Raw genomic sequence first — 27,764 nt, 5'->3', positions numbered from 1 at the left:
TAAGTGTTAGATTTCACCTGACAAGCACCTCTGTTATTAATTTCTGCAACGCTGAAGTAGGAAACAAGAGTTCCAAACATCAGCCTATAAGAAAAACACCACACCACTAAGGAAACAGTATCAGAAACTATCATTATTACTAGTACTACTATTACAGAAACAAAACTTGCAATAACTTAGAGGTCTAAGCTAAATAAAGCTAAATTATTTATTACGAATACTTCTGGATTATTCATCAACTACACAGCATACTCAAAATGATAAACATTTGCAGTAATAAGAATTGTTAAAAAAATATGACGAACAAAATAATTTTATGCTTATAGAAATATAAAACATTGGGTGCACATCACTGATCTTCAAAATAATTTTTATCAGGTCGATTTTGAAATCTGGATTAAAGAACCTGTGTAGTTAATTATGCATCCTTGATATTTGTGAGGTTCAATGAAGGAGAACCAAAGTTCTAATCCATAAAATCTAATAGAATACAAAATACGGTTAGTTTTAGTATACAAAGTAATAATTGGTTTATTTATATTACGTTTTCCAGGGTTGTCACAGCAATACGCTTTATCAAAGTTGATCATATTATACATTTACAAATTCAAGAAGGTAAGATGTTACCAAAAGGTATAATCAACGAAACAACTCTTTCATGGAGACCAGTTGATGAATATAAAATCGATATAACAGGCGTTAGAAATAAAGACTATCATATGATGTCATGGGAAGAACGTGGTATAGATCTAGATGAGTTAACTGCACCGCAAAATCATGTTTTAACAGGTAAATAAAAAATAAAAAAATAGTTTTTTATAAAATGAATAATCTTAATAATTATTTCATTGTAAACTGTAATTATTATGGTTTGAAATTTTTTCAGGAGTCAAATTCAGAAAACTGGGTACACATTTAAATCTAGAAATACGTATTACACCATTTAATTTCAGTAATGGTTTATTAATAAAGCCAAAAGAAAAAAGTGAGTGGATTAGCAACGATAACACAGATGGTGCTTCAGAATCCCCACGGTAAGATATATTAAAAAAAACACCTGTATCATCATATTAATACTTAATTAATATATTAAAATTTTTAATAATTTAAAATCCAACATTCAGTTAATAAAATTTATATTTATACAATTGAACCTCTATGTAACGAAATCCAGAATCTCCGCGAAAACTTCTTTTGAGAGGTTTTCGTTAAATAGAGGTTCTTCGGAAAAATTATTGCTGAATTGTATGTATGCACTGAACAATAGAGGGAATATGTGTTAAAAGTTTCCTAAGAATTCTATTTGTTATGTCTTCATACTACAGATAAATGTCTCGTTTAGATAAATGAATGAAAGTGTACACAGTAATTTTAGAGCTCTGCATTAGTTAATGGATTTCAGGGAATTCCGCCACTTTAATGTATAGGCAGTAACCGAACGTGTGTTCAAATCTTAAGTTAGAATCTTACCTATTATAATTTATCGGCAGACAGTAACTGAACATGTGTTTAAATTTTAAGTTAGAATTTTATTCTAGTAGGTTGTAAGAGAATCTTAGGAATTTTCGCTTTAACAGTTAAATAAAAAATAACCTGCCTATTTGACTGTTGTGAAGAATATTTTGTGTTTGTAAACAGGTACAATTTAGGTAAAGAAATCAAAAGAATAAAACTACCTTAAACTCACATGATGTTCAAGATACTAAATTTTAATGTCATTATTTCTAAAAAACATTTCATAAAAATTACAAAATGTCACCATTTCGTTATGTAGAGGTATGAATATGTTAAATAGAGGTAAATTTACACATAAATTTATTTAACTGTCATGGTGCAGTAAAAAAATTAATAAAATTTAGGTTTTTGTAATATCAAGGCTCGTTAAATAGAGGTTATAATCAATTGTATAATCATATAATCAATTTAAATATTTTTACTGGTTAATTTCAAGGAATATAAAATTATTAATTTTCAGAATATTTTAAGGCTACATCACAAAACCTTTTTAAACTATCCATTTATTGAAGAACAAAAAAAAAACTTATCTAAAATTATCACTTTCAAAATTCTTCTGATCATGTGGAACTTTTTCCAAAAATATGATGAAGCATTTCTTACTGAAAATATTGCTTTTATTTTAATTGTTTACAGTAAACAACGTCGACAATAATCATGCATTAATCTTTATTTCAAATATACACCATTTAAACAAGAAAACCTTTTTTATGAAGGTTTGCTCTAGCAGAAACAATTTCATTGAAACAAGTTAAAACCCAGCTCATATGTTTTCTTTAATATTTTTGACTAATTAAATTGTATGACACCTTTCACCCAATAATAAAAAAAACATTTTTTTAAAATTTTTATAATTTTAAGTTATTAAAAATTATTAACTTATCTCAGTTCATGTATATGGATAGGTACTCGATAATAATTTTTAAAAAAAGAAGAAATTTATTGTAACTATTACTTGTTTTTAAAAATAAAATCATAAATTATAAGTTTAAAAGTAAAATAAATAATCGGGTACTATATGAGATTGTAAAAACCTCATCCTGATGGTTCAATAACTGGATCTCTGGTAGTAATATATTAAAAAATGAAAATAAATAATTAAGGTGCTATATAAATGGGCAGAACTATGAACTAGTTCCTACATTTCACTGAAATGTGAATCCATTTCATTGCATGACACAAGGCATTTTTTAACAAGTCATAAAAATGCATAATTGTTGATGAAATGTAGGTGTGTGCTTTCAACGTTAAGCCTTTACAGCATCCAACAATTGTTCAGAAGTTTAAAAATCATAAAATTTTAATTACATTAAAATTAATTTAGAATTTTAATTATCATTAAATTTTAATAACAGTAAAATTATGTAAAAATACACAATTAGTACCGTAACAGATTATATTATATAAATGAAAATTAAAAATTAATTTTCATTTATTTTTTCTATATAGCTTAATTAAATTTATTTTTCATTGAATAATTATATTTTAACTTTTAGCAATTGTTAATTATACTTTTACTTATTTGTACAAATATTTATTTATGAATCATTAATAAAAATACTCTCATTTTTGTTTTTCTTCCTTTAAACAGGACCGAAGTAAAACTAAAAGCGCCTGATGTACCGACAAAACATCCATTTAATAATCGTCCCGATTCACAAAAAGATCAATTTTTAATATTTACATATACCGATATCTATAAAGATATCGCACAACATACAGTACCGTACATCGATACGCAAATCGTCGGACCACAACCTCCAACACCATTATCTGGAGTCGGTTTAATGCATAAAGGTATGGATGGATCCGGCGGATTTATTTCACCAAAAGTATTTACATATAATATGGCACCGCATTTACAAGAAGATTTTGAAGAGATTTAAATTGGAAGCTGATAATTTAATCAGAATTAAATATAAATATATACATGGTTTAATTTTACTTAACGGGCATCTTTTTCAATAATGTACTTGCTTTTTTTTTAAAAAAAAATATTTATATATAAAATATAAAATGCTTATATGTAATAATTCCTTAATCATAATTCAATAAAGGATGGAAAAAAAGTTAATTAATGAATATCAGTTTAAAATTATTATTATTAAGTAGATAGATATAACATTCTTGTTTTGATATGACATTTTTTTAAACTATTTTTCTCTAAATGAGACATCAAAAGGTGATAAAAGTTTGTATTAAAAATATAGGAATTTATTATCTTTATTCCAATCTATAGACTTGATACCTTTTCAAATAACTTTCATATGAATGAGTTTTTGTTGTATTTAATAGGTCAAGAACACTACCCTTGCTTTAAAATAATAAATTACAGCCAAACTATAGGTTATTTTCAATAATGACCAGAAAAAGGATGCTAGATTAACCGAACTTTAGCAAACTTACGGTTAATCCAAAAATCAACTCCAATGATAAAAGTATAAAATAAATTTTACTGCAACCTCTATTAAAATTCAAAAACAATCTTCTTAATACTTAACAATCTGAGGCAGAGAAAAAAGGAGCTCGGTATTTCATTTTTAGTAGAAAAAATATTTTTCTTTTAACCAAAACTTGTAAAGCTCATATACAAGAGGATAACAATATAGCTTGACTGATAACATATCAAGACCAGATTCTCTGGTTGATTGAACTCTACGCTTTGCATACTGCACGATTTTTATTCCCATTCTCAAAAAATCCTTTATTATTTTATCACATCAACAGTTCATTAATGTTATCTTTGTCGATGTTTTTATCAAAAGACTCTTTCAGTTTGGTTTGAAGAAATTTCTATTACAGATACAAGTTCCTCTTCTTTATTATTCATTTAATAATTTTTTTTTACACTTTTGTATGTACTGGATTTCAACAATCTCCCATTCTACTGTATGATCAAATATCTCAAACAATATATATGATACCATAACACAAAACAATAATTAAAAAAAAAAAAGGCAAAATGAAGTACTGAATTAACTTTTAAATAAACATTTTTTGTAAGGACACATCATGGTTACATGGCAATTCAAATAATCATAAGTTGGCTATAACTACCAACTTTATACTGGACTTAAAAAATATTATTTAAAACATTAAAAAACATTTTAATTAAACCATTATTCAAGTGAAAATAACCACCTAATTGTACAAGGAATAACTTTTTTAAATTAATTTTTTGGCCAAACATCTTATTCACTTAATCTTATGAAAGTGTAATGTATCAAACTGAGTTCTATCTATTTTCATTACTGAACTCAAATAGAATCAATACATTTTTTTATAAAAATACATCTGATAATTCAGTAAATATTTTTATAATGAAAAAGGAGTGGAAAAAGTTTATTTTTCATATCTAGTAAAACACGCATTTTCACACAAATAAAGACCATTCAAAATTACTGTATCTGGAGTTAAAATATACAATGAGTTTGCTATCAAAACATTGCACATTAAATTAGCTAGTTTTTTTTAATATTAATTTATTTAGAACTAATTAAAACAACAAGAAATATGTCATCTGTGAGGACTATGTTCATAATTCAACTTGTTCAATCTAAAAATATTATAATTAAACATTTACCTTATAAGCGGTCAGCTTTAGGTTGCACTTTCTGTACAGCCATGGCACAGCTACTAAAAGAAGCCTCTCCCCTTTATATCCTTAAAATAGATACTACTGGGTCTAGGAAAACCCACAAAATACCATCTGCTGAGGAGAAAAGAAAAAGGATATAATAAAGAGATGGATGCTATAAAGGGTCAACCTATCAACAGAGACCATCAAACGAGACTGATATCTCCAATTATAGGAATACATTAGATCCTTTCTGAGTAATGACATCTATTAATGCTTACAATCTTTCAGATCAGGGTATAATCCAAATGACGTCAACGTATTACTGATAAATAATTTGTATAATCCAGTTTAAATCATACTGCTCTAACAAACTCCTTTTTTAACTATATATTAAACAACCATCGAACTTTCACCTGTCTTTAGTATTATATGTCCTTTAAAGTATCCAATCGCATTGAAAAATTTATTATCACTTATAAATTGTTTATTTATTTACTTATATATGAAAATTATTTCAAGCTTGATCAAGATTCAAACTCATGAAAGACAAAGCTGCTACCAGTTTGGCAGAAAGCTTGGTGGAAAGGCAACTTTTGTGATACGAAAAAGAATTTAAATTCAATTATTTCCCATTGTTTACTGCAGAATCAGCAAATTAACCCAAAACACTTTCTTTTTTTTTCTGAGGGATTAATAAGCATAATTTTACCCAATCAATAAGCTCTTCAGCCATTGAGATTGTTGTGCACCCACTGGAAAGATAAATCTTGCCCCGAGTCAGTCAAAAAGCAGCCCCCTCTACCACAATGCCAAAAACATACTGGCTCTACAGATCCTGACATTCTTAGAACCTAACAGGGTTAAACCAACACCTTCAGAACTGATAAAAACAACCAAGAATACGAAAAAACATGGTGAGGAAAGGATAACTTAACAATCAGGATAACAGGCGTTCTTTAGTCTTACTCAAAACCTAAAAATGTACTTCAGTTTGTGGTTTCATATACCACTTAAGTATTGAATCAATTCCATAAATTCCTCTTCTCATTTCTACCTGGATATAACAAATATATTTAACCCGACACTCCTAAATTCTTTGATGCATTTATTCATAAGATATGTCCTATACACTTTAGCCGTAATTTCTTTTGGTTTCTGAATTAATGGTCTCATATTTAAATCCGGAGGCATTACATAATTTTTGATTTTCCAATTTGTTACTACTTTCTAACACAATATCCATGTTCCATCCAAATAGATCAGTGCTGGAATACTTGTTGATCTGATCATATGCATATTTAAGTATAAAAAAAAAATAAAAAATTAACATAAAATTTTTTTGTCACTTTATTGTTGGGGGGGGGGGGGGGGTCTCAATCCTTTAGAAGTCTACCACATTTTCTTAAGTGGCTCTTTAATTTCTGGAAATTGATCAAAACAAAATCGGCCTATTCTCACATCAATATAAATTTCCCCAAATCTCTAAGGAATATTAAGAAAAATAGTCATCACCTTCCTGAAAGAAATAATGTTGGGTTTTACATTAGGTAATGTTATTTATTATGTAATGTGGATCCTAAAAGAAGAGTAGATAAGTTGGCCTTACTCAATATCTGCCTCTTTTCCTTACCTTTGATGTGTTCTTCCTTATTTCGAGTTTTGTAGGCCTAGAACTGACCGTTAAGTACAGCTGCCACATGATCTGTAGAACCAGTATATGTGATATAACTATTAAGAGGGAGACCATTAAATAAGCTTAATATGAAATGCATCTTAAATAAAATCATGTCCCTTGATCTCTCTTATAATAAACTACATCAATAGAAAATATTCATTCATAAAAAGAAGATGTAGCCCTAACTCCTATGAATGGCAGTGGCTTGGAAATATGTAAAACACTCTCGTACTTTTTCATATTTCAAATATTTCTTACTCAACAAATAGCATTTCTAGTTGAAAACAAACAGCATCTTCATTTACATTTGCGTTAACATGTCTTTCCGTGGCGTAAAAAATTATTTTCTTTTATTCTTGGTTAAATTCATTACTGTGCTTTCTTTTATCTACATGTGATTATGTGTGGCTATATTATCAAATTTTGTTTGAAAGTCAATTATTAAATTACCATTAGTATTAGACTACTGCTGTGATATTACATATTAGATAACAATCTTTTCAGTGCTTTGATTTCAGCGTTACAATATATCATCCCAATATTTATTAACGCAATATAATTTCAACTAATAATGTAAGATTTATATATGTGGATTAAAAACCAAAGATACCTTCAGTCTAATAAAACTGAAGACTCTTAAGAAATAATAACATCCAATCCCTTTTCATACGCAAGGTTCAGAGTTAATTCTGATCCTAATTTAAAAATTTTAACTATCTGTAATTGGAAATAAGCCTGTAGTTGCTGGATGAAATAAATAAATAACATCAAACATAATACAATATTGTATAAATAATTGTATGTTATGGTCGACAATGATCAAAAAATTTTATGCGAAAAGGTTAGTATTTAAAAAAATAAGTACCGATATAAAATATATTTTTAAATTACATTTGCAGTTTTGATTTTTTTCTCTACAATAAAATATAAATTACAAAATGATTGTAAATGAAACAATATTTTTTTATGTAAAAAAAAAAAAGATGCCCATAGAAAATTTTTAATTTAGTCATTTTTTATAGTATTTTTAATTATTTACTTTGTTAGATAACGTTATTTTTTTTTTTTAATGTCTGAAAAGTAAACTAAGACTGTCAATTTAAGTATTAAGTCTTTTTTTTTTATTGGTTTGTCTTTAATATTTTAATAATGCTATATAGTTTTAGTTTCTATTTTATAAAATAATTTATAAATTTTAACACAATCATACATTAAAATAAAATTTTTAATACGTAATTTGTTTTCTTTCATTTTTATGAACTATTGCTTTACAATAGAAAATAGTCTTTTATTATTCTGTAGTTAAAACGATGTTTACTTTATACATATAAAACTCAGGAAGTTCCTGAAGTGATAAGATAAATGTATGTGTACATTAAATCCGATATAAAATTGGAGCACCATAGTTTGTAATTTGAAATTTACTAAACTAAGCATACACGATAATAAAAATTTCAATTTATACCACATAATTATTATTAATTAAGAGCTATATACACTCTGTGAACTAGTAATTCATCTATAAAACACTCCATTTTCCCCTAAATTATTTCCTACAAGCGTGTAACAATATTTTTATTTTTTAAATATTTTATGTGGTAATTAGGTTTGAATGCTAATTTAAATGTAGCTAAATAGCCAAGTAATAACATATTAAAAAAACAAACATAATAATATAAACAATCTGTGTGGAATTTATAAATTATATATAATGATTGCAATCGTATTGATATAGGAAAAACATATAAAACTTTTAAAACTAGATTTCTTGGAACATTATAGAAATTACAAAAATAATAAATTGCATTTATCTAATATGGCACAGACTATCTAATAAACAATAAACAAACCGCTTCTGATTTTAATACAGATTTAGAAATATTAGAAATTAATAAAGATGTCATAAAATTAAAAACGTTAGAAAAATATTACACATTTAAATACAAACAAAATTTCAATTTGGTAAACCATCAGACAGCATTTGAGGGAGACTGTCTTATAAAAAAACACATAATAGCACTCATATAATAAATTAATATGCAATTTTCATTATTTTTAATAAGCGATTTTCAATCATGACTGAAGATGCGGGATCCTGCGAAAGTACTTTCATGGTAAAATTAATATAACATATGTTTCATCTAATATTCTGTACTAGGCAGAGCTAATATTAATAAAATTTAAAAGTAGAAAAATAAAGATTAATGTCAGTAAATATATATATATATCTTCTTTTTTTTTTTTAAATATTAGCTTAATTAGTCTCCATGGTTAGAATAATTTATCTACTATTACTGAAAGGCAAATAATACTGCCATGATCAAAATTCTAAAAAAAATGTTTTTTTTTTTTTATACTTCAAATTTATTTTTAAATTAGAAAAAAAATGTACAAAAGGTATTTAAAAATTTACAGTTTCAATTAAGAATAAATCTTATAGCAAGTGACCTTTGCATGTTGACATCGTTTGTAAGCATAAAGGGATTTTACTATTGTTTCCATCACTGTTTAATAAAATTATTAATACATATAAATTGAAAGGAAAAATTATAATTGTAATCTAAAAGAAACACAGAATGTGCCACGAAGAAATGCAGAAACTTTCAGAACATGTTCTACTAGTAAAAATAATGAAAAAAACGTTTATATAAACATAGGTCTGGAAATGCTTTGTTTTCAAGTTACGACTAGCAAAAGATTTTGCCTAGATTTCAGCTCTTCTAATACAAAGAAACCCTACTGTAATGTTTGGAATCCAAATTAAGGAGAAGCTGGTGGTTTCTTATGTAATGAGCATAGAAATAGGATAAAACAGGTCCCACAACTGTAACTCCAGTAGTTTTTAAGATACCCAATGTAAAGCACATAAAATACAGTGCCGAAAAACAAGTTTTTTGTTGTTTGTAGTAAAATACCTTTGTTAACTGACTAATAATGCAGAAGATTTGGTAACAAAACTTGTAAAGAATTTAATTTTGAGAAAATTAATGTAAATAAAGCCAATATAAAGTAAATAAAATCTTTTAAAAATTGGGTTTTTTATTAAGCAAAAATGATGAAAAATAGATAGAAAATCACATTATTTTTTTCTGTATCTCGTAAAAATTCTTCTTAAAGCATCTTTTTTTAAAACTTTCTTCAATGTATCTGCATTTATGAACAAAAAATTCATTTCCAACATGTTCATTTTCTGTTGAATGCCAAGTAAACCATCATGTTAATGATGAATATGGCGTAAGTCAGCATATACAGCGTAGCCTACGCACTAGTACAAGGTAATTTTATGTCGCAGTTGGTTTGCCAAAAAACAAAGTATGGCACAGAACAAAGCATCCCACAGAAAGAAAATCTTTATCCTTTCTGCAAGGTTCAAAAACTGCAACTACCTCTGATGGTTAAACTTGTGTCATTGGCTAGTAGACAATGCTGATAAGGTAAACTCAATTTTATTTACTGATGAAGCCACTTTTACAAGAAGCAGAGTCTTCAATTCTAAAAACAGTTATGTATGGAGCGAAAACAATCCACTGATGCTGTGGAAAGTAGTTTCTAATATAAATTTTACATTAATGTTTGGTGTGGCATTATTTATGACAAAATTCTGGAGCTATTTGTTTTCTACTATTAATCTAATATGCATTTATCTAACTGCATATTATTAAAACCTTACGGGAGAAAAACACATCCGTTTCTTGAAAAATCATTTTCCGGACTTTTTGAAGGATGTATTTCTACAAACTAGATTGCAAATAATTTTCCAGCATGATGGTGCAACACCACATTTTTCTTTAGTAGCTAGAAATCACTTGAACATTCTTAAACTGGATTGGATGTGGTGGCCCAATCGATTGGTCACCACAATCACCTGTCTTAATGCCACTAGATTATTTCACGAAAACAATAGTATATCAACGAAAAGTTAATACTAGAGAAGAGTTACTCAATACATGACATGCTACTGAACTGATACAAAACAATCCTAGGATACGGAAAGCCACTGGAAATATTTTACGCCGGGCAGAGTGCTGTGTACATTATGAAGGAGGGAATTTCAAACAATTACTGTAACTGAAGTTTGTTACTCTGATACAATTTATCATTTCATGTATATTATTTTTCTATTTTGTTATATTTATAATGTGTATCAGGTTCAGAAAGAATAATAAAATTTTCTGTCTATTTTTCGTCTGTTTTGCTTCAATAAAAAACAGAGTTTTAAAAGATTTTATTTACTTTTTATTAGCTGTAGTTATAGTCCAGTGTTTAATGGTTTTTCGCTCAGAATTCTTTCAGACAAAACCGATTGACATGCAATTTGAACAGTAATTCGGGAATAGCTCAAGGAACAAAAGTTATATATGCCGATGTGTGCTTTTTCATCCTGAGGGAGGATGCCACCACTTCTCAGGGTTAGAAATTATTACATTCAAAATAACCACAGAAATTGGAGGATAAACTCTAAGCAAAAAATGCTCTATAAAAATTTTTTGTATTCAATACTTTTCGAGTTATTTGTGATTGAAAATGTTGGTTTTTCATTCAACCACTGAACGATTTTTCATGAATAACTCAAAAACCTTACGTTTTATTGAAAAATTATTATTATAGCAAAAATGAAGCTTATAAAATAACAGATTTTTTTTTTTAACTGAGTTATGCCTAACTGAAGGTAACTTTTTGTTCACTGAAAGCTTAAGTTGAACCTTTCAACATTAAATATAATGGAAAAACGGAAAATTTTTTGAGGAAAACTTATAGGATATTTTTCAAAGTAATTGAAAAGACCTTTAATATTAGCTTTGTTAAAAGTCATTAGCACGAAACGAACAAACTTATAATGAAAATAAAATGGTTGTTTCGCTTTTTTGGAGAGAAAAATCAGCAGTGAAACAAATAACTTTTTCGCAAGAATTGGAATTGAACGTAATCCTTTTACAATTTAATTTATTTACGTACTAACAATATGTTCTAGAAGTTTGATCGGTTTGGAGTGCCTAGATTTGAAAAAAAAAGGTCGATTCAATTTTGAAAACTGTTTGAAATTTCTTAAAAAGTTTTCACAATAATTCAAAAACTGAAGAAAATATATAAAGTACAAAAATTTAGTTTTTTTTTTTTTTGTTACTGAAGATTTTGTTTTCTTTTTTTATTTCTGTAGAATAAAAATTGATTGATATATAACAGTTAGTTGCATTTGAGTGTGGGAACCACCTTCCCCAAGCCTTCTAAACTCAAAAATTTCAAAATCGAAGTGCTCAAGGAATTTGAACTTTACATGCCTTTAGCCCTTGAAATTCCCTGCAAAATGGTTTTTTAGTAATTCGACAACCTAAAAACTAAGGAAGTTATCATTGAAAAATCAATCTCATTTTTTCAGAGAAATTTTCAGAGGACGTATATTTTTATATTCCCTACAGTTTCAACGCATTTATGAATACATGTGAACATATAACTGTATCTACATATATATAAGTATATCCGCATATACTCATATCTCTCTCTGTGTGTGTATGTAAATGAAAGTATAGGTAGAAGAAGAAAAGAAAATGAGCACACCAGACGTGAACACCTGGTGATGAATGATTTGTGTGTATCGATGTATATAGGTATATTGTGCATGTATATATGTAAATGTATATCTCTTTTATATGGTGTAGTCAGTACATTTCAGTACAGTTTAATAAACTAAGTCGTGTCTAAGCAGATGCGCTATGAGTCCTTGATTAACGCTACCGCTAAAAATAATGATGTTAAATTATCTTCCATGGTTCCTGCATTCAATGCTCTGAATAAGCACTTTAAGAGAGTCTACTTCCAAACCCAGGTGTGGCTTAGAAACAAAAATATTCATCCAACTGACTGGGGATGGATAAATAATGAAGTCTCTTCACTATAAATTAAAATATGGAAAATGCCTGCACTGGAAGAACTCCAAATGATATTTTGCAATTGCTGAAAGTATGTAGTGCTACTTGTGGCTGCAGAAAAGTTGGACATTTTTGTAACCTTACGTGTGAAACATGCTCTGGTTGACAATTGTCCTCCAATTATTGTTCAAGAGGAGGAGGTCGAAAGTGATGACAGTTCTTGTGATGATCGTTAGAGTTAAAATTTTTATTTCTCTCCTTTACTCATTTTATAATTTTAGTTTTTAATTTTAAGTAAACATGATAGTTCATTTTAATCTCAAGGCCTGTTTGTAAGTTTGGGACGTTGCAATAAATTATAAATTACATTACATTACATTCATTATAAATGCATCATTAAAACATTTTAAGCTGTTGAAAACTAAGTTTTTTTCATCATTAGGATGGATTCTAAGGGTTGCAACTTTGTAACACGTCATAAATTATGTTTCAGAATATGGAACAAAACACAACTATAATTTTAACAATTTTTTTCATAAGTGGTGGTTGTTAAGAGTTGAAACATGCAATAGATCATAAATTATATTATATACAGTAAAGGGATTTTAATTCATTATAAATGCACTATTAAAACATTTCACTGTTGAAAACTAATTTTTTTTTAATTTCATCATAAAAGCTGGTTCTAAGGGTTGAAATGTAGTAAAACATCATAAATTATATTATACAACATAAAAGAATGTTTATTATACATATTTAAACATGATTTCAATCTACAAAATGTTTAAATCTATGGTTTTTTAACAAGGAGTAGTTTTCACCCCCAAAAGACAAAAATCATGCATCAGGAACATATAACTTTTGAAGCAGAGGGTTAGAAAAGCTTAATTACAAATTTTCATGAAAACTGATATTGCCAGATAGAATTCTGAGGTAATAATCTATTTTTATCGTCAAGCACTGGACTAGTTATTATTTTTCTCAGAATTATGTTCTCTACAAGTCTTGTTACTAAATCCTCCACATTTATTAGTCATTTAGCAAAGCTATTGTACTACAAACCTAAATTTGTTTTTCTGGCCAAATTTTATGTTTTATGTCAGATATCTCAAAACCTACTGGAGTGTATTATTTAATTTAGTTCAGGAACTTTACAGACATTCTGTATAGTTTGAGCTGGGAAATAGGAAAAAACCTGTGATCTAAAGATAAGCAAATTTACTCACATCAGCCCTCTACGTAGAACTTAGTTATACACCCCAGTAGAGCCCATCAATCACTTTGTAGGATCGCCTTCAACTGCTCGGTGCAAGCCCTTTGGATGGCCGGAATGTTGTCAAAATAGCAGCCTTTCATCTTTAACTTGAGTTTCGGGAATAGAAAATAGTCTGCTGGAGACAAGTCAGGTGGGATGAGATGGTGATTTAATTTGTGGCGTAATAACGTGTTAAAACTATTGCCATGTGTGCCGGAGCATTATCGTGCAAGAGAGTCCAACTGTCCAGATTCCAGTACTCAAGCCACATTCGAGTAATGCGACGCATCAGACATTTCATTACTTCCAAACAGAGTTCAGAATTCACAGTTTGGCCGGTTGGGACAAATTCTTGATGAATCAGGCCCTTTGAGTCAAATAATGCAATCAACATAATTTTCACTCTTAATTTTTGCTGCCTGACTTTTGCCAGTCTTTGTGCTTCAGAACACAACCAAGCAGTAAATTGATGCTTCGTTTGTGGATCATACATGAAGCACTAGCTTTCATCCCCAGTTACAATTGTTTGCAAAATATTCAGGTCGCTATCAGCAGTTTCAACTAAATCTTGAACGCTAGAAAGATGCACTTGTTTTTGTTCTTCGGTCAAGAAGTGTGGAATGAAACGAGAGCACACCTTTCGGTGGTTCTTTTTTCTGTTAGAATTGTATGTACTACGTCTTTACCAATGTTTAGTTAGCTCTTCTGCTATGGCCCAAAGGGTAAGATGAGGTTGTTCGAGCAGGAGTGCGCAGACTTTCATGTTTTCATTGTGAACAGCTGTTGATGGCCTCCCTCGTCATCCAATGACTCTACCGTCTTTAAACTACTTCTACCATGTGTATGTTGTAGTATGAGATGCGGCTTCATCACTGAATGCTTACTGTATCATAGTTTCAACGAAACAGTTTTGAAGTCGAACACAAAATTTTATCATACTTCTCTGTTCCAGGTCATGAGCTCGCACAAGGTCACATGAACCAAACATACGTGGCCGAATATAACTCAAGACCGGAGTGATGAAACGTGATAAAATTTTATACACACTTGTCAAACATCATACTACATAGTTCCTTGGTTGTCCGAGAAATGGCGCTACTTATCAACTACAGAAATTTAGTTTGAGAACTTTTCAGACCTGCTGTGAACATAAGAAACCTCCAACCTTACTCCTTAATTTCGGCCCCAAAGATTACAGTAGGGCTTCTTTTTATTAAACAAGCTGAAGTCCGGGTGAAATCTTTCGCTAGCTATAACTTGAAAACACAGCACTCCCAGAACTATGTTTATATGAAATTTTTCATAATTTTCACTAATAGCCCATGTCCTCAAAGTTTCTCTTTCTTTGTAAGACACTCCCGTATATAAAAGACATTTTTACCCTACTCGAGCCAAAAATAAATTTTCATGAAATCTTACATTTTTCTAGATATGTTGAATGAATGTAAAATTCCCTTTAAAAGTACGAAAAAAAATTATTCAAAATGATATTTAAAATATATTTTAGAAATCATTTAGATTGTTATTTTGCCTTTTGAGTTTATACTCTATTCGTTGACTTTTATAGATTATCCTTGAAAAAAAAAACACTCAAAAATGTTTACTTAAAAGCTAAATTTCTACTACAATTGTTAAACAATAATCATCATCAGTAAACATTGGGAAACGATATAAATAAACTAATAAGTAAATAAATAATAAATATAAATTTGAGAAATAAAAAGTAGTTAAAAAAATTGTAAAACTGTTATACACATTTCAAACAAATAAAAAAAACAAATTAAGCTTAAAAACATTTAAACCTCCAATTTAAAATGCCCAACTACTTAACTTATATATCAACGAAGTATACATAAAAGGCAAGTATTAAAGTCACGGCAGACAACTTTAATTGTAAGTTTAAATGGTTCAGATATTTTTAAGCTAAATTATTGTTATCAAACAAATGCAACAAGTGCTTATATTAAGATACTTTTCTTATAGCATTTCATTAGCGCTGTTAATTTATCTTCTTTTTTTTTTAATTACTCTTTTTTGTTTGTTTATTTATTTATTTTCTATTTATTTATAATTTTTTTGGGATGTCTATTGAGTTACTTATTTAACAATTACAATGAGATCTAACCAGGTGTAGTTGCAAGTCAATTTTTTTTAAATTGGCCTTTACTACTGGCCTTTATTGATTTTTTTTGATATCTAGTTTATTTAATATAAACTATTTAGTTTTTTACTTTTAATTACTACAAATGATAAGAAAATTCCTGAATAATATTTAACATTATTTTAACAAAAAAAAATTTATAAAGAATATGTAAATTTTTTAGGTAATCAAGACGACAGTTTTAAATTTAAAAGGTATTAAAATGTGGACTTTAAATATTATGTTTAAATGAATTAATTTCTGAAAATAAACACACTGCTCATTTCAGCATTTATACTTGGGTCAAAAAATGTTTGAGTTTACATGTTTTCAGAAACGGGATTGCATTTATAACTTAGATAAATTTCTTGCACATATAATTTAATTAAAAATAAAAATTATCTTATAATTATTTTCATTCCTGCAAGACTATTAGTGCAATTATAAGATAAAAGACCCTTTATGTGTGCACGTTTTTTGTCGAATGATATGAAATTAAAGCAATAAAATAAATCATTAAAAATACTCATATAAACGTTTAGTTTATTACAGCAATTCTTAGAATTCCAGCTTGATAACTAACTCTTACTAAACAATTTTCATAAGCACATAACTCTGCTATCTACAATTATATAAAAAAAATTTCAATTGATTATTTAAAACGCACACAAAATATATGCTAAATATCAGTTACTCCCATATCACATTATATACAGAACTACAGATTGACTAAATTACGTTAATTCTTTTAAAATCCTAGGCGTGTTACAAATTTTTGAAAAATTTAACTGCTACTAAGTTTAAAAGGGGCTTAACCCCCCCCCCCCCCAAGAGAGGGAAATAATCAAAAAGCTTTCTTCTTTGACCAATAGTTTAAAACAACCGTACCTTAAGTGGTGAAAATCTGTTCCGAGAAAACCGAACCAGACATGTAACATGGATGAGTGTAACCCACCCCAGGTTCAAATTTTGGTCAAACATAGCATATTTCATACGCTACGAAACATCTATTCCATATTCCCACACAAATGCTTTAAACTTATATGGCGAATTAATAATCTAAAAGAAATATATAAAAAAAAAAAGACGTACAGTTAGGATCACAGACATTTTTACCCTATTCAGCCCAAAACTAAATTGTTATGACTAAAGTGTACACAGTAAATTTGGACCTTTTAATTTCTGGTAAATTATTGTAATTTTCATTTCTTGTAAAAGTACATTAATTTTAATAAATAGTAATCGATCTAAACTTTATAACTTCTAGAGTACAGTTTCTGATTAAGAAAATATTAATATAATTATTTGTCCCTGGGCAAGAGAATACTTTTCTGATCAACTTAAAAGCAGAAGCAATTCTTCTATGAGTTGATTGATCACCTCTTCCTCTTTTCTCCTTTTAGGTTATTCTTAATATTGTCTTTTCCTAACAAATAATGGTTGTCAGATTAACTACTCTATCATACCATCTATTATATATATATATATATATACCATCTATTATTATTAGACAGCAAGGTAGCCATTCTTAATTATAACTTAGTGAGATATCACCATTTTAAGCCTATACAACTATTCGAAAACTATGCTTCCTATCTGGAGGTTGGACACAAAACCTGAGGCACTTAAGTAGTAAAGGCACCTCCAATAACTATCTATCTACCTAATGCATTATTTTTTCTATCTATTCATAATTTGAATTCTGTACGTATAGTATTACTTTAAAAAAACAATGATAATTGGTAAAATTAAGACAAAATAATATTACCTTCTTTTACAGCAGAACAGTAGAAACTGCTAAAAACAAATTTTAATCCAACATAACACATTTGATAAACTTTCCATCTCATGTTCCCATGGTATAAACTTTGAGATTATATAGTGCATTATAATTTTTTTTTTAATTATTTTTTCAGACCAATTCAGACAATGATGAAAAATAAAGAACGGATATTACTGCACTTTTAAGCATTTTAATAACAGAGAAACTTGACTAATTTCATCCCAGTTTTTACTTCTGATTTTAATCAATCTACATAATAAATAAATTGTGGTTTACGATAACGTAGCAAACAAAATTTAATTCTTGAGAAACTTATTAATTATTACAATTTTGTGTTCTACATCATGATATAATAAAAATGATTAGGTTTGAGTAAACTCACTAATACCTGGAAAAGGCTTTAATTATATAAAAATAAAATTGAAAAAAAAATTTCCCAAAAATAAAATAAATCGGTTATGTAAATATAAATCAATCGCTTACCTGTACACGGAGTGGGTGCATCATTATCTTGTGTAGAGTATCTAGTGGTGGTAAAACTTCTTGTAACGGCACACCTTGCACATTAATAGCTTGGCACATAAACACACTCAAATAACGATGTAATGGTAGATGAAATGACACTTGGTAATTATCGTTCTGTAACAAGAAAATATGACATATAATTAACAAAAAAAAAAAAAAAATTCAAGTTGTAACACAAGATACAAAGAATCTATTATCAACTGAAATATGAAATCAAGCTGGATTTCACTTGAATCCTTCTAACCATATAATCCAATATATATATATATATATATTTTTTTTTATAGCTTTAATGACAATCTGATTTTTTTAAAGTTCAAGTAAATATTTTATTTACACAAGATACAAAGAATCTATTATCAACTGAAATATGAAATCAAGCTGGATTTCACTTGAATCCTTCTAACCATATAATCCAATATATATATATATATATATATTTTTTTTTTTATAGCTTTAATGACAATCTGATTTTTTTAAAGTTCAAGTAAATATTTTATTTTAAATTAATTATTGCAGGTACTGGGTTCAAGTCCCTGACAATCAGGGCATTTTTTTACACATTAGAAAAATCGTATAAATGAAAGAGATTCAGAAAACTATGTTTTATAAAAATTCCCACCACTTAAAAGGCTATTCAGATCGACAAAAAACAATTTTTACTGTATAGTGTTATTCATTACAAATAGTTATGTGTTACATGTTTACCGATACCATTTGTCTGAAAAGATATTTATAGACCTCAAGTAAAAGTGACATATTTATGACCACAAATGCCTTCTTTTTTTTTGTATGTCGTATATCATAATTTATTAAGTCTTTCATTACATCGATATGTTGCTAGTAAGATAAGCTATTTTTATAAATAATAAATAAATTCATAACCCTCATAACAATTATAATATACAAGTCACACACACATTTCTGAGAAAAAAATGGTCATATTCTTTTTAGTCTAAATAAAACATTTTACATTGTATAACATCGTTCAAATTGTATAATAAAACTGATTCCTTTGTGAATATAAAAATAATACCCGACTTAGATCCCATATAAAATGTTTTGTAACAGCGTTTTAAAACTGACACCGCACATAGCCAGTTTAATGGCTACATGATCTGAGTACCACACAACTGACAATTTCGTATTGTGTTTACCATTATGTGATAATGAAGCACGGGTTTACAATATTTGATTTAATCTTTTGTTATTATAATAGTCATAACACTATTTTAAATATTGGCTTCATAAATTTTAAGTGGTAATTAATTTAATTGGTTGTATTCGCATGGTGAATTTATTTGTTTATAGTAGGGTTTTCTAAAAAATATTAACCTTTAGGTTTTTTTTATCATTAATAAATGTTTATATTTTAATGAGTTTAGTTTTTGTTGTTTTTTGTATCTACGTTTTTTTTAATATTGCTTTCCCGTCTAAATATCACTATAGCTCTAGAAGGGAAAGTAGTGTAATAGGTGCAACTTGGGCATATTCAGTTTTCACCACATCTTGACGTTTTGACACGTAAGGAACTCAAAAAACCAGATTTAAATTTTTCAGATGTCAAATGTTTTATATGTACGCGCACGTGTGTATTCAGTGTTGGCCTTTAAATCACCTTATATCTCCAGAATTACTGGATTGATTTTGATGCCAACTGGTCAGATTACTTCTATATATGGGGCAGTGATGCCATTAAATTTTCAAAAAGATTCAGAGGGATAAGGCAGTAGACCAAGATCACCCACTCAGTACTATGAAATTTTGCCTAATGAAGGTAACATTTTTCTTTTGTTAAAAATTAAAAAAATAACAATATTTGCAGAACGTTTTTGCAAAATCTCACCCCCGTCCCAAAAGATGCTGTTGTAGTTGTCTGCTATGCTGTGACATCACAGTTGAGCAGTAGAATTAAATAAATTAATATTATTCACCAAAGTATAAAAAAAAACTTGATCTGGCTGGGTCTCAAACTCAATTGCCCGGTTGACTCGGTACCTGGTGCTTTAAGACTTGCAGCTATACCACCAGTCTGCCAACCATAAAACAAAATTTTTTCTATGCAAGTTGTGAAATTACATTAGTTTAGTTACTGCAGACTGTCACCGCTAGTACCACCACATTCACATGAATTAAATACGGTTTGCGCACACGCACGCTTTAGTTAGTAGAATCATTGAATTTAATAAACAGAAAAATATTATATTTAAATAAAATGATAAATATTTTTAATTAAGTGTCTGTATGTGTGTGCAAGTCATACATCAGAAACAACCCACAGTTGTAGGACTTTCCTAGAACGCGGCTTTAGTTTTATGACACTTTCACTGTTGTTTACATATAAAGCTAGAAGAGAACAGTTAATTGGACCTTATACATTACAAAATTGTAATCGTCTTCCAGAACAGACACCTACAATTTTTTTCTTACTAAAATATGTCCCATTGTTAAAAACATATGCACATTTATTTTCAGCACAACAGAGCTTTTTTGGACCTTATACATTACAAAATTGTAATCGTCTTCCAGAACAGACACCTACAATTTTTTTCTTACTAAAATATGTCCCATTGTTAAAAACATATGCACATTTATTTTCAGCACAACAGAGCTCCTCCAAATTCTACCCAACATATAAGAACGAATGTTTTATTGGAAAATGGATTTATTGAGGAATGGTTATGTGGTCACCAACATCTCCAAACCTCATTCCACAAGATAGTTGCTTATGACCTTGGATGAAAAGAGAGGGTAAAGAATTCAAAATCAATATATCAGATGCAACAATAATGTAATGAGACTGATTGTTTAAACAAAATGTGGCAATCCTCTCCCGCCTTCATAGACACTCCATCTTTGACCTTGATCTTCTACCACTAATAAGCCAAGTGGCACAACTGTATTACCTCTAAGTCTTGAGTAGTGATGTATTAAGTGAGCATGTATTTGGTGTTTCATCACAGAAATGGAATTGCGAAATATTGCACAATGATATGCATTTCTTTTTGTTAAACTCTATGACAATGCACCGTGACAACTACCTACGGTAAGCTCCTGAAGGCTTTTAGAAATGAGGTTATGTCAAGAGCTCAAGTTTTTGTTGGCATAAAATGATTTGTGAGAGAAAAATGAATGTTGAAGACGAAGACTGCAGCGGATGACTAACTTCACAAACAGATGTCAACATATAATACATATATATATATATATATATATATATAAATCATATGATCTGATCGAAGATTATCTGTAAAAATGATTGCAGAAGATGGAGAAACATCAATCAGGAAACCATTCACCAAATAGTAACAGAAGATCTGGGCATGCAAAAAATTAGTATAAGAATGGTCCTGAAAGATCTCACAGAGCAACAGCGGAAATGCGCAGAAAAAAGTGGCAGCTGATCTGCTGGAAAACATACAAATGATCCCAATTTAATGAAATGTGTTATCACTGGTGATGAGAATGATCTAGAGAAAAAATGTCAAAATTCACAATGGTGTTCAAAGGGGCCAAAAAAAGCTTGCATGTCAAAGTTAAGTGAAATGCATGCTTGTGTGCTTTTTTGACTCCAAGGCATTGTTCATAAAGAGCGGGTGCCTCCAAGACAAACAGTTAATAAATATTTCTACAAAGACTTCAAAAACGAGTCCTCCATGTCCGTTTAAACATTGGTACGAGTTGAATCCTTCATCACATTAATTTACTGTCAATCTCATGCAGCGTTGTTTGTACAACAGTTTATAACTTCAAAACACATTTCAGTACTATCACAGCCACCTTATTCACCAGATCTTGCCCTGAATGACTTTTTTTATTCCCAAAAGTCAGATCAGAGGTCAAGGAACAATATTTTCAAACAACACAAGATGTCCAAAATGCTGAGACAAGGGTCTTGGATGACACTAGAAGAATTCCAAAAACGTTACCAGCAGTGGTAGAAGCATAGGAGTAAGTGTGTGCAAGCAGGAACTACTTTGAAGATAACACTACACTGACTACAATTAATATTTTAATCATATGAATATTGATAATTTAATTTTTTGTTTGATAATTATTAAGAAGTGTAAAAATCTTTTACCACATTTTGCTTTAACATAATCAAATCTGTATTTATTGCAGATTTAACTTACATCAATTTTCTCAGAATTAAATTCTTTACAAAATCTACTCTAAAGTTTTATTTGTTAATCAGCTATTTATCTAAGTTGTATTTTATATCAAACCTGAAAAAAACCTTGTTTTGCCTTATTTTTTTGGTCTCACTTTTCTAAAAAAAAAAAAAAAAATGACAGATCTAGATCTGTAAACCAATTATATTATCATTTTCAAGTAAAATAAGATAAAAAATACTAATTTTTTACCATAATTAGGGTTCAAAAAAATTTTAGATTCATTATTATATTGTAACATTGCCTAAGAAGAAAAATTCAAGGTAAAATCTTTTATTAGCCACAACCTGAAAACAAAGCATTTTTTCTGAACATATATTAATATGACTTTTCTTATTTTTAAGTCTAGAATCTCTTGAAATAGTGTCCTTTACAGGACATTTTTCCACTTTTATTTCCAGGAAAAGTACATAATTCATACCTAATATAAATGTAACAAGAGAAAATAAACTGTAAATAAGTTAAATTGATGAAACTTACACTTGAAATTTGAACATTAAAAAAAAAAGAGTATCTGGATAACCAAATGAAAACTGTATAAGAAGGACGTGATAATTCAGCAAGTATTTCAAATAGCTACATTACAAACAAAGAAGTTAACCCTTCAAGCCAGTAATTAATTTTTAAAGCCCTACCCTACTGCCGGTAATTTAAATACCCAACCAGCAGCTGTATTACAGTACTAAAAGTAAAAAATTATAGCTTCAAAACTATTACACCAATTTAAACCAAATTTTCAGCAGATATAGAATACAAACCTTTCAGAAAAAAATAAAAAAAAACATTTTATTTTAGTGAAATATGACTTTATAGTAGGTTTTTGAATAATTCCCATAAGAATTTGTAGTGCAAAATAAGTATACAATTCGTCACTGTCTACATTTTTCCAGTCATGAACTCTGGACCGTGACGACAAGTCATTTTGTTTCGAATTTATGAAGTCATTGGCATAGCGATTTGTTTCGTCTGCAATTTTATTCACTAAGTCATTATTGAAAAAAATTTAAATGCTTGTGAAACACACTGTACTTGGTTAACTATTTCAAGTCTTTCAGTAAAGGGGATTTTTTGTGAGGTGTAAGAAACATCCACTCTTTCCCATCTCCAATCTATGTCTTTTCTTGTACGCTTCACTTGTATATCATTATGTCATCACTATCGCCACTACTCTGTTCAGAATCTTCTTTATTTTCAGTACGATTTTCTGGCACAAAATCTTCATCGCTTTCAAATTCACTACCACTATCAAATATTCTAAAGTTACTGTCACACGTCTCGTCTAAACATTCAATAATTTGTTCCGATGCAAGATTACGCGACATGCTTGACCCGGCCATTTTCATTTACTCACAGCGGACGCAACTGACTGAAAGAGCGTTCAACTTCGTAGAACAAAATCGTATTTCATCACCGATATGCAATCCTACGCAGTTATAAAAAAACAGAGGGGAAGAACGAAGCCTCGTGATAACACAGAGCCAGTTGTTCAAATAAACATTACGAGATGGCAGTATTATGAAGTTTTGAAGCAAGCACTGCGAGACTGTCATGTCAACCTGCCGATACATACAACTTAACATGTGCGTGACATCCATGTGCTCCCTGCCTGAAGGGTTAATAAGCAATAAGAAAATACAATGATTAAAATAAAATAAAGCGAGTTAAATATATTTACCATATCAGATAAACTCATATTAATTGAATTTAACCAATCTTGTAATGCATCTAAACAACTCTTCAACACTCTTTTAGTTAAGTCAACTGTCGAACTATCCCATAAATGTGATAATAATGCCCACATTGGATAAGCACTTGCTTCTAATTCTGCTGAGAACGCAGCATAATAAGTATTAGGTTCAAATTCAACATGTTGTGATATTTCACGTTGATTAACATTCATACCTGAAACAAAAATGCCAATATATAGTATATAAAATTATACAAATTACTGCCAGACTGGAAAATTTTCATATAATTATATGTAAATATTACATAAGATCGCACATAAATTTCATTCTGTATTTTCTTATTTACAACACATTCAATGACAATAAAGTTAATCTAAAATCATCAAAATAATTATTTGTAAAAAAATCAAATTCTGGAATATTAATACACCAGATTGTGAATACAATATAGTATGGTCCTCAATTAACATACTGAGATAAAAAACATTTTTGTTCTATGAAGGTTATTCAATAATAATTAAAGAGACAAATGGCAACAGTGGAAAAACTATTTAATAAAACAAACTGAAACTGTCTTCACAGTTCAAGTTAGCACCCCTGACATCAAATTTATAGACTCTTCAAGAAGAATCTCCACTATTATATAACCTATTTCATTTATTTCAAAATGGAGCTCCACCTGAAATGTGTACCGTGGAAGAACAGCGTGCTATGATAAAATTTTTATTTTCTGAAGGTGTAAAACCAGCCAAAATTCACTTATGTATATTAAAACAGTTAGAAAAAAAGCTCTTAAATCGTGCAAATCTTCATAAATAAATCACATTTTAAATCAGAAATAATTGCATTGTATGTAATTATGACATCACTATTATAGTAACAAAATATTTTCTCATAATTTGTTATTACAAATAAAATTATTTTCTTCAGGATTTAAACAAAGTAATTTATTTATTTCTTGTAAGTATGTTTTATCTTTTTCAAGTATGTTAAAGTAAGGCTTTGCTATAAATAAACAGTAACAATAATGTAATTCAAAAGTATATGAAATGAGTTGTTTATTTATTATAGGCTACAATGTTCTAATTTCCTTTGACGTGGCGTAGTTATTTACAAAAATTATTTCTAAATAGCACATATGCATCAACAATTAATTTTCTTTTGACATTTGTAGGCCTACAAAATTACAAAATAGAAATAATATAATTATAATCATAATTAAATTTATTATAAAATAAAAGATTAATATTACAGAGGTATTAAGTTCGTACTACAATAAACGTAAAATTAATTTAATTAAGACATTAATTTATACTATATTTTATAAATCTAAACATAAAATGATTTTATACAAAATAATTTATATAACAGTTCAAATAAATAAATTCAATAGAATAAATAAATAATAGCAAAAATAAATGAATATCTTAGAATAAACAATTATAAAAAATAAAAATAATAAACAAGTCTGTACCATTTTGAGGTCTTACTTTTATCACAACCAATAGCAAGTGTTTCATATGCCAGATTACAGGAGTGAGGTAGAGGAGACAAGTAGAGGAAGCTTGCAGGGAGGATCTGCAGTTAGATATTACATACACTATAATAGCACAGATAATGCTACTATAATGCGCTTTTATAAGGTACCCAAATTTGTCAGAAAAATACAGACAATACACAATTTTTTTTATAATCACAGTAATAAAAGTTATGAATAAAAACAATAATGGTGTGGCTGAAATATAATGCGCATTTGATTATTACTTGAAAATGAGCAGAAATTATCGAATCAAACATGAATAGAATAAAAGTACATTTTATTTGCTACAAATACTTACCATTATTTTTCCATTTGATCACAAAATACTGCTACACATTTATCCTGAAGGTAATCAAATTCAGTTCTAATTCTGCCAATGAAGAATAATGATTTTCCTTGTGCCACAACCCTACAATGTCCTTCAGTTCATCATCTGCCGTGGCAGATATGGTGGACTGCCATGACAATTCATTCCACGACAGATAATGAACTGAAGAACACGTCAGAGTACCATTAACATCTATCTAATACCTGAAAGTGAAAACACAATGTGGCAAGTATGGAATAAGCTCAAATTTCAACTGAGCCTTGGCGGTTGCATGAAATGTGTATGGCCGAACATTATCGTGTTGTAGAATTATCCGTACCATGAATTGTTGACGCAACAATATATATACACACACACTACAGTCTTTAGTTCATTTCAGTTAATCAATCAGAACAATTGGTAAAAATAATTAAAAATATTTATTTTTTTGTGAAAAATGCTTTCATGTATCATTGCCTGGGTTAAAATAATAACAAGAGGCTTCTTCTAGGATATTAAAATATTCGCAAAATATGGTTAAAACTACAATGAAAACTAATAGAAATAAAATTGAAACAGTAACAGAAACGCAACAATTAGGATAATACACGAAACATGAATAACAAGATAATATCAAAATTTTGACAGATGAAATCTTATTAAGTATATTAATTATTTTTAAAAGTAAAAACACCAGTCTAGTACATTCTTATCATTTCGTAGGAAGTGTCATATGTCTCTCAACAATTTAAATTTGCAACGTAAGGCCGCACAGCATATGCAATTCACAATGGTGGTGCACAGTCAAGCGGCATTCACATCAAACGCACAGTGGTGCACTCTCCGCTGACATCAGGCATCCGTGAGTAGCTTTGGTATGTCCTAATCACAATTGACACAGGACTACGTCCTCTCAGCGAATTTTCCTGCATGAAGAGTTCCACGATAACATTATGTCTTTTATGTGTCATAGATTATTATCCGATGTAGCAGACCAGTCATCTTGCCACCTTTTTCAAAGTGTTTATTTAATGGAATTGATGAAATCGATAATTTTAACTTGAGTAGAAAAAGAAGGTTGGCTATATGCATCTTTAGCAGTGGAATCTGCATGTTCATTACCCAGGATTCTGACATGGTTAGAGATCCAAAAAGATTGCCGAGAAAATACCTAGTGGTAATAAAAATCTCAAGAGTTACAAAAAATGAGCTTTAAAATATATATAGATAATAGATTAACTTACCTTGGAACATAGATAGAAAAGCACACCACATTTCTAATAGATCTGAATCGCTCATAAATTTTACAGCAACAGGACGATGTGATAAAACATTATTAAGATCTGATACCAAAGGCCAATAACAATGTTCTTTCATAACTTGACGTCCACAATCAACAACTGAATGACGGTTCATTTCCGGACCTGTAAAATAATTACTCATAAATTAATTAACAAAACAAATAAACAAGATAAGTTCTTCAACCAATCAACATCTTGCATAATAAACTAGACTGACTTTTTAGGAATGATTTTATTTACCTTGGTTGAATTCCTGATTGACTGTATCAAATAAATTTCAAATTAACATTTATTATATTAATAAATAACTCTATACCCCTTAATCATACAAGTTTAAACCAAAAAAATGATAAGATAAACTGAATAAAATCAGTTTATAATGTTTTATATAGGACAATTACAGTTATAATAAATAT

The 27,764-nt window shown here is 28.8% G+C and overlaps 2 protein-coding genes across 5 annotated transcripts in view; one reads left to right on the top strand and one right to left on the bottom strand.

The window, feature by feature from the left end:
• The window catches only part of orion (chemokine-like protein orion), a 51,198-nt gene extending 43,192 nt beyond the window's left edge, over positions 1-8,006 (top strand). For both annotated transcript variants that reach the window (XM_075381159.1, XM_075381161.1), the window contains exons 7-9: positions 554-789; positions 887-1,034; positions 3,107-8,006. In XM_075381159.1, the coding sequence (XP_075237274.1) occupies positions 554-789; positions 887-1,034; positions 3,107-3,401 (679 nt within the window). In that variant the 3' untranslated portion in view covers positions 3,402-8,006. The remainder of the gene's footprint in view (positions 1-553; positions 790-886; positions 1,035-3,106) is intronic.
• Positions 1-27,764, bottom strand: part of Ubr3 (Ubr3 ubiquitin ligase) — a 225,097-nt gene that overhangs the window by 137,827 nt on the left and 59,506 nt on the right. For all 3 annotated transcript variants that reach the window (XM_075381156.1, XM_075381157.1, XM_075381158.1), the window contains exons 8-10: positions 27,292-27,471; positions 24,188-24,414; positions 18,299-18,454 (exon numbers count right to left, since the gene is read on the bottom strand). In XM_075381156.1, the coding sequence (XP_075237271.1) occupies positions 18,299-18,454; positions 24,188-24,414; positions 27,292-27,471 (563 nt within the window). The remainder of the gene's footprint in view (positions 1-18,298; positions 18,455-24,187; positions 24,415-27,291; positions 27,472-27,764) is intronic.

This window comes from Lycorma delicatula, chromosome 13, assembly GCF_047948215.1.
Source record: "Lycorma delicatula isolate Av1 chromosome 13, ASM4794821v1, whole genome shotgun sequence".
Taxonomy (NCBI): domain Eukaryota; kingdom Metazoa; phylum Arthropoda; class Insecta; order Hemiptera; family Fulgoridae; genus Lycorma; species Lycorma delicatula.
Note: the sequence above shows the minus strand (reverse complement) of the source record. Positions and strands in the feature narration are given on the sequence as shown.